A 12384-nucleotide genomic window follows, 5' to 3' on the forward strand; every position below is an offset into this window, starting at 1 on the left:
GTCCCCATCCTGGTATATGGCAGCCCTCCCCATCCCCTTCTCCTATCACCTATTTTTTATTTTCTTGAATTTTATTGAAATTTTTGGACATAACAATACACCAAAAATTCAAGGTCAGACCAACACCAATCAAACCATTAGGTCTCTCCCAAACTTGGAGGATCATATCCCTATGTTGTTTTTTTCTGGTGCAAATAAAAAATTCAGTACCAAAAGGAAAGAACGGGGGAGGGGAAGAGAATTACAAGAGACAAGGGTAGAGCCCTAACCATGCCAACGAGACCCAACACAAAATAATACAAAGAAAAGCAACAAGGCAAAAAAGCCGAGAACTACAAACCAAGGCAAAAAAAGGGACCAAGCTAATTATTCCTATTTGGAATCCAATTCTCTAAAATATTCACCCATATTTCTAAGATCCACCCATTGGCAAATTTTCTCTGAACATTTGGATCACCCTCATTATTTAAAAATTACTAAAACCTCTGCATAGCAATATCTTTGGACTCTCAACGCAATTACAGCCCTGTAATCCCATTTGGAGTTTCCCTATTGTCACCCTGGGAAACTAAAATTGCTAGAAGTCTTTTCATGGATTATAAAATGTTGGTTTTGATACGGTCTTAAATGAACTGGTCCTCATTCAATTGAGGTCAAATCATAATTACATCAATCAATTCTCAGCTTTACAGGATATCTCAGAACAATAAAATAAAGAACAAAAATTTCAAAAAAGGGAAAGAGGAAGATAGGTTAGTCACTCTCAAACTCAGTCTCTCACCCCCATGGCCTCTCACCATACTTTGGTCTTTCACCAATAGCATTTCCCAGTACTCTCTCATAGAGAAAAGCACAAAGCTATATGTTTTCCCCTATTTCTTTTGTTTCTTTTTTTTAACCCAATCTTATAATCAAATTTGTGTACGAGGCTGAAGCTTTTTAAAAACTTAAACAGAAGACTAGATAATTAACTCAAACACTGGAAAAGAAAGGCCTAAATGCATAATTTACTAATAAGGTAACATAAAACTAACTAGGAAGTAGAAATAATGAAAGAAACCAACTCAAAGCATGACTCTAAGCTAATGAAGTAGTTTTCCTACTTTCTACCCATATTTAGGCCCATTACAAAGAAAATCCATGGGAAAAGACCAATACCAAAACCTAACTCAAGACTTATTCCCAATAAAATAAGCCCTCCATTTGAGTCAGGCACAAGTTTGCAAAATGGAGGAATCAACCTTGTTCAGTGAACATCTCTATTCATACCAAAATATGATAATAGTACTCAGGCAGCTGGTGGATGTTAGGAATATAATCTTCTGGGTGTAAAGATTTCTCTTCGAAGAACATTGGTGGCATGACAAACTTTATGTGTCCATTCTCTGAATCAGCATCAGTCTTAGATGTCTTATCCATAGAGTTCAACTTCAGGAGGTTTTCTCGTCAAAGAATTGAGCCATGAACTACCATTTCAAAAATTTCAGCTTTAATGTTGACTATCTTTTGTGGAATATCCTCTATCAAAACCTCATCTTCCATTGTTTTACTTTTGTTTGCTTTGATCTACAAAGAAAACCTCTTCAGTGGAATTGTGTACTTGTTCCTGTCTTCGAAGCTTCAAGCATTCTGTTCCTTATCATCATAGTTTACAGTTATCACTTCAGCTTGTCTGCTTTTCTTTGAATGTTTCCTTCACTTTTTTCCTTTAATGGTGTAAGGTGAAGCTCAACCAGTGGTTTAAGTGATCCAATAATGTAGGTGTCAAAATAGGTACCTTTAATCTAGGATGACCTAGCATCAAATAAACTCAATAAGGAATAGCTCTTAAGGGGTTTACAGTAGGATAACCCAAATGATGTACTTCCTGCAGCCTAAAACAGAATGATCACCATCTTTTGAGTTGTGATATCCACAGTGATACCTCTCCTAGTTTCAGATATATCAATATGGTAGGAGATAAGGAGAATCAGTAAATATATCCAACCTCTTGGTTAGATTGACCGGATATTCAGAGAAAGAAGATCACGAATACAGTATGAGCATTCAAATTGACCCAACAGTGCTTTTGAACAGAGGGCAGATGATGGGGAAACAAGCACTTAAAAGTTTCAATTGATTCTGATCAACGAATAAATAATAGATGACCTTCTTGATTTGGCCTACAATTGAGGAGGTTTCTGATAGTAAACCAGATATCAGATCCCACTTAAAGCTTCAATTGTATCTGCTTCAGTAAGTCTAAAATGCGCTTCATTCATTGATTCCCAACAGAACTCAGAGTAGGAACCAATCCCATGTAGATAGCACGAAATTCTCTTCAAGAATCAGATCACATAAATCTTGATCAGCCCCTTCAACAACAATCTTCAGTCATCTTAGTACCAGTCAAAATCAAAAAACCAGCAGCAGATTACCCAGTAGGTTGTAACTCATTTCTACCAATTGAATGTACCTTGCATGCCATGTTAACTTCATTGAAACTGATTTACCTTATGCATCCATGTCTAGATCTAACCAATAGCATCAGCAGCCTTCTTTACCTTGGTTAAGCATTTTTACAACTGGCAATCTGTCTCACAGACCTAAACGAGCAGCGGGTTCCAACTTCCAACACAGGTTCGTAGCCTGCACCTTCCCCTACCCCATTCCCAACCCCAGAAAGCTGCCCCATTCAAACCACTGAGGACCACTTTCCAACCCAGCTGGACCACATTCCCTTCCTGCGACTGAAAATTCCCCAGCCCTAACGGAGCCTACACCTCCAATGTGTCACCTAGGCACATCTACTTGATGGCTGATGCAACTCTACTAACACCCTAAAAATTCCATGAAATATCCTATTCCTAAAGCGTACCTTACCCATCTAGCTGCCAATATAGGACCTAACATGCTACACAGAGACAACAAAGCATGACTGGAGAGAAGCCATGCTTCAAGAGTTCAATGCTTTATTACAAAATGGAACATGGATCTTAGTTCCTTCATCACCTGGTCAGAATATTGTTGGTTCAAAGTGGGTCCACAGAATCGAGATCAAGGCCGATGGTAGTCTTGAGAGATATTGTTGAAAGAAACGATTGTAGTGGAATGGCTTATTGATCCATGATCTCAAGCCCTCTATTTATAATTAAGTGGAAAGTAGACTATTACAAGGAATGGTTTACATGAATGCAAACTCTAATTACTCCTCTACAAACTCTTATTAGACTCCTAATAGATCCAACCTCCCCCTCGTTGGGCTGTTTGTCTGCCCCTTGCCCTGGGGTCTCTTTCTTTCCCCTTGTGCTCTGCTGCTCTCCGGATCTTACGGCATGCGGTGCCCTTGTTCCTTTTCCTTTGACCCTGTCATTTCTGTGCTTGGTTCGATCATGTTGCACTGGATTATTAGCAATACTAATAGCAGACTTGTTGTCACAATATAACATCATAGGGTTTGGAACTTGGACTCCAATATCTTGCAGCAAGCCTTTCAACCATAGTAGCTCACAAACTCCACGAACCATAGCTCTATATTCAGCTTCAATACTAGATAAAGCTACCACATTCTGTTTCTTACTTCTCCAAGTAACTAGATTACCTCCAACAAAGGTATAGTAACCTAAAATTGACTTCCTATCTGGAGATCCAGCCCAGTCTGCATCAGTGTATGCTTCTACTTTTAGATTATAAGTGGGTGATAGAAGTATTCCTTTTCCAGGAGTTCCCTTAAAATACTGTAGGATTCTGGTAACAGCCTTCATATAAGCTAAATATGGATCATGCATGAATTGGCTCACTATCCCTACAGCATAAGCGATGTCTGGCCTGGTGTGGGACAAGTAAATAAGCTTCCCTACCAGCCTTTGGTAGCTTCCTTTGTCCACTGGTTCTCCCTCTTTTTCTTTAAGTTTAGCTCCAGCTTCAATAGGGGTATCAACTGGTTTACACCCCAACATTCCCACTTCTGATAATAGATCTAGGACATACTTTCTTTGGGATAGGAATATACCTTTATTTGATCGAGCCACCTCAATCCCTAAGAAATACTGTAACTTCCCTAGATCTTTAATTTCAAACTCTCTGCCAAGAAAGTCTTTCAACTTTTGAATTTCTTCACCATCATTCCCTGTGATGACAATATCATCTACATAAACAATGAGAAGTGTGATGTTAGTACCTGACTTCTTGACAAATAGTGTATGATCAGCATTGCTTTGCTTGTACCCAATAGAAGTCATTGCCTTCAGAAGGCATCCAAACTAGCATCTAGGAGACTGTTTTAACCCATATATTGACCTCTTCAACCGACAGACTTTCCCTGCAGTATTGTCATCAGAGAAACCATGTGGGATTTCCATATAGACCTCTTTTGCTAACTCCCCATGTAAGAAGGCATTCTTTACGTCTAGATGGTGCAAGTTCCAGTGTTTGTTCACAGCTACTGACAACAAAACTCTGACAGTATTTAGTTTCGCAACAAGGGCAAAGGTCTCCTGATAATCAATCCCATAGGTCTGGGTAAACCCCTTTGCAACTAGTCTAGCTTTCAACTTGTTGACTGATCCATCCATATTTTGTTTAACCACAAATGCCCATTTGCAGCCCACTTGTTTTTTTCCTGGAGGAAGTGTAATCAGCTCCCAAGTGTCATTTTTCTTCATTGCCTGCATTTCCTCTACCATAGCTTCCTTCCATCTCTTATCAGCATAGGCTTCCTGCCAACTTTTAGGAACAGTTACAGATTACAGAGAGGATATAAAAGCATGGTAGGAGTCAGACAAAGAGTTATAAGAAACAAATTTAGCTATGGGATGTTCACTACAAGATCTGACCCCTTTTCTAACAGCAATAGGAAGATCGGAAGAAGATACCTCGGTAGAATCTGATTCTGGAGCAGGAGACTGAAATGGTAACGTATCACCTTTCTCCACCTGCTTTAGCCGGTTGTATTTCTTCCTCTGATAAGTCTGCACCTCCTTATTCGGGTCAATCTGGTTTTGAAAGACCCCAACAGTGTGTCTCACAGAGTGGTCTCCCCACAGCTAGGTTCTTCACATGGTTCAGAAATTGAAGGGGGAGGATTCGAGTCCTCAAGTATACTGGCCGAAGTCTCCCCCTGGTCGGGAAACTCTTCTGGGACTCTTAAGTTGTGTTGGTGTGTGATAGGAAGATCTAGAGTCGGAAAGAACACCTCTCCTCTAGGACTCTCCCCCTGGAGAGGTGTATAGTAAGGGCAAAACTCATGAAAAAATTACATCCATGGATACAATGGTTTTCTTGGAAGGAGGATAATAACATTTGTACCCTTTCTGAGTAGCAGAATACCACAAAAATATGCAGCGTAGGCAGCGGGGAGCCAGCTTACTCTGGTGGGCTGTGATTCTGGCATAACACACGCATCCAAAAACCTTTGGGGGAATAACAAAAGAAAAGGCTCCCTGAAGAATCTCATTAGGACATTTAAAACCAAGTATCCTACTGGGCATCCTATTCATAAGGTAAGTAGCAGTGAGAATAGCGTCACTCCAGTATTGGTCAAGGACATTCATAGAAATCATAATGGAACGGGCTATCTCTAAAAGATGCCGATTCTTCCTTTCGGCAACCCCATTTTGGGCAGCCATATCAACGCAATTGGTCTGATGTATTATGCTAGAATCAGAGAGATATCTTTGAAATTCACCATCAATATATAGTCAGTGCCATTGTCACTGCGAAGGATCTTCACAGTGGCATTGAACTGAGTTTTAATCATATTATGAAAGTCACGAAAACATCGGAAAACCTCATTTTTTTGTTTTAAAAGATAAATGCATGTAGAACGAGAGTGACAATCAATAAAAGTAACAAAGTACCTATGCCCAGTAATAGACACACGTCGGCAGGGACCCCACACATCAGTATGAATTAGCATAAAAGGAATAGGTTTTCTATTATGAAAAGAAGGTAAATAAGTAGAACGAGTCTGTTTTGAAAAAATGCAAGCTTCACAAAAAAAATTATTTTCATTATAAGAAGAAACCAAATCAGGAAATATTTTCTTAAGAGTTCCTAAAGGGGGGTGACCTAGCCTACGGTGCCACTGATGAAGGTCTGATATTACCAAATGGACCGGATTAGAAGATGTAGTCAAAGCAAACATAGATTCTCCAATCAGGTCGAGCAAATAAAGTCCATTGTCTAGTTTACCACCTCCAATCTCCTTCCCCGTGACCAGATCCTGGAAGACACAGTAAGATGGGAAAAAAGTCACTTTACAATTCAAGTCATGTGTAAGACTACTGATAGAGAGCAAGTTAGTAGAGAAAGAGGGAACATGTAAAACTTTAAACAAAGAAAATGATGGAGAATGTTGAATGGTCCCTTTTCTAGCAATGGAAGAATAGGAGCCATCAGCAATTTGAACTTTATCCTTTCCAGAAGTTGGAGAATATTGTAAGAAAAAGGAGGATAAACCTGTCATATGATCTATAGCTCCCGTATCAATGATCCAAGGAGTAGAAACTGAAGAAGCTTGAAAGCTTGTAAAGGTTTTACCTGAAGTAGCAAGGTAGGTGTTGGTATGGGTAGTAGAGGAAGCAGTGGTCAAGGCTATACCATCAATAGTTGTCATGTTGACAAAATTATCTGCAGTTCTTCAGTCTTCACCCTTTCGAAGTAACAGATATATCGCAGAATGCAATAGCCAAACAACCCAAACAGATCTACCTTTTTCTCCTTTTTTTTTTTTTTTCTTTTCAGTAATGACAATTATGTCCCTGAAAATCTGAATTTGCAAATAAATCTCAAAACTTATACAAATTTACATATAAGTCCCTGCAATGCAAATTTACCAAAATAAACCTCAAACATATATTTTGTTTGGGCTAATCGAAGTGATTCAAATGAAGAATCGATCCTCAATCGTAGGCTTTAAGATGAAGAATAAGAGTTGCAGAATCGTTGAACCTCAATTGCAGAATCTTGAGGCAGAATCCCAATCGAAGAACCTCAATCGCAGAATCCCAATCGAAGAACCTCAATCGCAGGCTTCAAATGAAGAATAAGAGAAATCAGCGAAAAAAAGGTTGCAGGAGCAGCGGTATTGCAGCGGTAGGGCAGCAGTAGTGCAGGCTTCTTCTTCTCTTCTTCTTTCCCTTTTTTTCTGTTCTTGGTGTTGTCAATTTGAATGCAGCGGTACTGAATCAGCTAGAGAGGGCGATGAGTTTCGATGGTTACTCGATTGGTTTGAAGAATCGATTGGTTTGAAGAACTGCTAGAAAAAAAACGATGGGTTTCGATCCTTTTCTACGACAGAGACAGCAAGAGAGGCGAGGAGCTAAGTTCGACACTCTTCTCTCTTTTTTTTTCTTAATTCCTAATCGAGATTAGGCTCTGATGCTATGTTGAAAGAAACTATTGTAGTGGAATGGCTTATTGATCCATGATCTCAAGCCCTCTATTTATAATTAAGTGGAAAGTAGACTATTACAAGGAATAGAAGTTTACATGAATGCAAACTCTAATTTAACTCCAATACAAACTCTTATTAGACTCCTAATAGAATCCAACAGATATAAAGCCCGCTTCGTAGCCAATGGGCTATAATCAACAACTAGGAATTGACCACACCAAGACTTCAGCCCAGTGGTCAAACCAACAACTGTTAGAACAATCCTATCCATTGCAACAACCAACAACTGGACCCTGCATCAGTTGGATATTAGCAAGCGTCCTTACATAGAAAATTAGACAAAGATGTATATATTGCCCAACCACTCAAGTTCACTGACCAAAACACCTATATCATGTATGCAAATTACGGAGCTCATTGTATGGGCTCAAACAAGCACCAAAGGCGTACTTCCAACAATTGAATTCTTTTTTTATCAACATAAGTTTTGACTTTTGATGGCTCCAAGCCAATACATCTTTAATCGTCTAGGGAAAGGCTAATCAATGTATCTATCTATTGGTTTATGTGGACGATATTAATATTACTGGATCCAGTCTCACTCTCATTTAACAGGTTATAACCTCCCTGAGCAAGAAATTCACCATTCATGATCTAGGCCGATTGCATTATTTCTTGGGTGTAGAGCTTGTTGAACATCAAAGAGTTATAATTTATCAACAGAAGTACATAGTTGATCTGTTACAACAGCTTGGCGGATGGTAGTTCAAACACCAATGGCATGTTCTACAAAACTCTCCAAAAATGAGGGTGAACCATTGAAGGATTGCACCATTATCGGAGTACAATGGGAGCTCTACAGCATGCAACATTAACAAGACCTGATATTGCCTTCACAATCAACAAAATGTGTCAATTCCTTCAAACTCTTATTGATCTACATCAGCAGGCCGTGAAACAAATTTTGCATTATTTGAAAGCAACGATCAATCGTGGCTTATGTATCTCAAAGGGGCTGGATACAAGCTCATAGCCTTCTCCAATGCAGACTGAGCTGGATGTATTGATGACTGAAGATCTATGGGTGGTAATGCTGTTTACATGGGAAATAATCTAATTTCCTGGTCCGCCTAGAAAGCTGTCAACAATTGCACAATTTTCAATAGCGTCCGAGTATCAAGCCCTAGCTAATGCCATTGCTCAACTAATTTGGATTTCATCCTTGCTTCAGGAGGTGGGTGCGGCTCCATCTCAACCATTGGTTCTATGATGTGACAATCTTGGTGCAACACATCTAACGGCTAATCCTCAGTTCCATGCATGGACAAAACATAACCTTTACGTCAAATTCATCTCCGCCAAAGATTCAGCTTGCATATCTCATGACAAAGCCATTATCTACCCCCAGATTCATATTCTTTGTGACAAGATGAAGTTATGCCAACAGCTCACATCATCTTTGAGGAGGGCTGATAGAGTTATCTATTATCCAGTGTTTTTGAATTTGATTTATGAAATTCAAAATGAATAACAAACCTCAACTCTTTTGTTTTCGAATTTTATTTTTCAAATTCAAATCAATATAAAACCATATCTTTTATCGGTGGTTTTTAAATTTGATTTTCAAATTCAAATTGCTAATAACCTTTCAAATTTTATTTTTTTTGTTTTATGAGTTCAAAATGTTTTTAACTCCCACTTTGTAGCTGGTAGAAGCACATTTTAACACTATGGCTACGACAGAGTTCGTATGTAACACAAATTGTATTGCTTGTATCCTAAAAACTATTATAAATGAAATTCCTCTCCTATAGTCCGTAATGGGGAGAACAAACAATTCCAATCCTATTGAGTTTCCGCACTTCCACAAAAATCCCTAAGGTTGGTTCGGAAAGACCTTACCAGGCTATATCACTTCCAGAAGACTCAATAGAACTCTGATGGAACCAACTAAAATCAGATGATCATGCACATAAGTGGTTACAGTCTGTTTAAGCATAACTTCCAACAGCCTAATGATATGCTGCTTGCCTTCTGAATTCAATTGGATAGGAACAAAAACATTGCATAAGTTCATCTATCACACTTTTAGTCATGTACTACATTATACTGGAGGAGGTGCTGCATTTCTGATCAGATATCTAATGATGGATGAACAGTAGTTAAGTCTAGTGTTCAACTCCCTAGGCATAAAACTCTCACGAAAAAGCCAAAAAGGATTTTTAAGATAAAAATAACAACACCCCAACCCAACCCCCCCCCCCCAAAGAAAAAATAAAATGAGGAACACTATTGTTATGGCAGAATATTAAAACAAAAATTCTCATCCATGAAACACCATGCTGGTTGTCTTCAATCCAAAAATAGTAACAGAAATACAGTTCTCCATTCACAAGCAAAAAAGACCATGTCAGTATAAAATGAATAATGTCGAAAAGTATTCAGTTTCCTTCAAGAAGTGAGCTGCAGTAACATAAATAATAAAGAACCTTGCAGCAATTAGCAAAAATCTTCGAGCTTTTTACAGCATATGGACCAGCCAATTTCAGCACACCAACCATAAAGAGAATTATGTCCAATGAAAGTTCAGTTAGAGAAACGTCCACCTACAGTATAGAATAGGATTGTATTCAGACTTCATAAGGAACAATAATAAAATACATTAAAGTAAAAAAAATTAAGAATAATAATTTTCCTTGATCAAGTTTTCAACCTTTTTCAATCTGAAATAAAAATGTACAGGAACTCCATTGGAAATAGTTTCTGAATCCTGTAATGCAAATCTTGAGCGGTAATAAATACACAAGTCAACGGGGCAAACCAACTCTTTCCTGCATTTACAAAAGCATGCTCAGGGGAAAGTACTCTTGTAAATCAGCTAAAGCTCAACTGAGACAGGAAGGGAATAATTAAAGCTTATTTTGTAGTTCAACACTCACCATGAGTTTCTTTGGGCATCAAAGTAATGTGCCACTGTCGCAAGTGTGCTTATAAGTCTGAATTTAGACGATAAAATTTGAACAATCAATTGGACATTATTGATGTGCCATTGAATGAGTGGAAACCTATCATTTGCATCTGAAAGTTCATGAACAACTGTCAGAGTAACCTTGTCAATAGTAATATTTATATGTTGAAGACTGCCAGCATCCTTAAAAGCCTCATCTTTGACAGCATGCGACTCCTCCAACTCGGTTTCTGAAGCCCCAGCAGAGTTCATATTTAAGCTTACAGCTTCATGCAGAAAAGAAAAATCACTGAATACCTTGATCTTGATTGGATGTCCAGGCTTCCTTACGAACTCTGGAACCCCATCAACAAAAGCCACAGCACTATTACTCTTCTTGTTCACAAGTTGAAAAGTATTTTTGGGCCGTAGATTGTAACAGTCTATGTCATTATCATCCTCACGGCTCTCAGGATCATAAGCAAGTATTCTCCAAAGTGCACCACTATTGATAGAGCTTGAAATGTCAACAAAACCTGATCCCGAACGACAGTTCAATTGTAATGGTTCCCCTGTATCGCTCTTAGCATGCATTGATACCAAGGAGAACCATGTCCTTTGGTTACCATACTTAACCTAAATATATGCATGTTAGAAAATTTAGAATACCATGTAAACTCCATAAAAATAAAAAATAAAAAACCAAAAAGAAACGTAGAATAAAATGAAGCAGGAAGACAAGTATCAGAATGTGTCTAGGAGCAACTTATTCAGAAACATGTTTAGCACCGTATCTGCCTAACAAAAGTTTCTGATTAGTCAACTCTATCAAGTTCAGAGTTATCAAGTCTAAACTCAAGGCCATCAGATAGATCAGGAAAGAAAGAGGTACATCAGATTCAAGGTTCAATTTCTCATAGGAGGTGATCAACCAGCTTGCGATTGTCGAGATCTCAGTGAGACAGTATGTATACATGCATACGTGTGCATATATATGTATTCTTCATTTCAATTCTGATGTACTGGTGGGAAAATGGCCATAGTTGGCTCCAAAACTTTAAGAGAATTTTGTTTTAGGCCTAATAACATATCTAAGTTTCCAAATAATAGGAAAAGAAAGAAACCAAACCTCCCTCCCCCCCCCCCCAAAAAAAAAAAAAATGGGAAAAACTATTTGTGCTCTGGATTTCCACCCTTGGTTGGCAATAAATGTCAACTCCTAATATAATTTTTTTCTATTCAAATTGTTTTGAAGTGCAACAAGACATAATGAGAAAATAAAACCAGTGAGTAATGCAACAATGGATGAAGGCACATAATACAGAATCATAATTTAAGAAATAGTTAAGGACTTGGAGTAAAAACTACAAAGTACAATGAACAATACATAATAGACACCCAAGTACATTGAACAACATTTGTCATAGACACCACCGTATTCAACAACCACTAGACTCATCCCAACTAAATGGAGTTGGCTACATAGATCATTGCCTTCCAATCAACTCTATTTAAAGCCTTACTAGATACAAGGCCTAAGCTATGCATGCCCTTTATCACCACTTCTCCTAAGGTTATCTTAGGTATGCCCCTATTCCTTCTAATTCCTTCAATCTGGATAAAGTCATGTCTTCGTACAGGGGCATTTGAAGGCCTTTGTTGGACGTGGCCATATTACCTTAATCGACTTTCTTCTTATAGGTTATCACTTATCGAAGCTACTCTTAGACCGGCTCTAACATGATCATTATCTTACCTTATCCTTCCTAGTTTTGCCACTCATCCATCTTAGCATTCCATTTTTGCTAGACTGAGTTGATGATGCAAAATTGAAGGCATATATAAGAAAGAAAAGCCCAATGGGTCAAGCCCATCAAAAGCCTAAAGCTATCACCCAAATCGGCCCATGGCTTTCATGGGCTAGGACTGTTTTAGTGGGTTAAAATCAAGCCATGGTTTCATGGGCTTGGATTACTTTGGTGGGAGAAGTCAACCCACATATTTTGATCTCCGTGGTCTAGACCTAAGCCCAAGTCTAGTTCTTGAAAAGTCAATAAAATGG

At 38.4% G+C, this 12384-nt stretch overlaps 1 protein-coding gene across 3 annotated transcripts in view; it reads right to left on the reverse strand.

Annotated features, from left to right (window-relative positions):
- LOC149017861 (vacuolar protein sorting-associated protein, putative (DUF1162)) overlaps positions 1 to 12384 on the reverse strand; it is a 99793-nt gene that overhangs the window by 65541 nt on the left and 21868 nt on the right. For all 3 annotated transcript variants that reach the window (XM_089152190.1, XM_089152191.1, XM_089152189.1), the window contains 3 exons: positions 10315 to 10958; positions 10089 to 10206; positions 9865 to 9981 (listed from right to left, as the gene is read on the reverse strand). In XM_089152190.1, the coding sequence (XP_089008316.1) occupies positions 9865 to 9981; positions 10089 to 10206; positions 10315 to 10958 (879 nt within the window). The remainder of the gene's footprint in view (positions 1 to 9864; positions 9982 to 10088; positions 10207 to 10314; positions 10959 to 12384) is intronic.

Source organism: Hakea prostrata, chromosome 4 (genome assembly GCF_041222555.1).
Source record: "Hakea prostrata isolate BN-2017 chromosome 4, UWA_Hpros_2, whole genome shotgun sequence".
Taxonomy (NCBI): Eukaryota; Viridiplantae; Streptophyta; class Magnoliopsida; order Proteales; family Proteaceae; genus Hakea; species Hakea prostrata.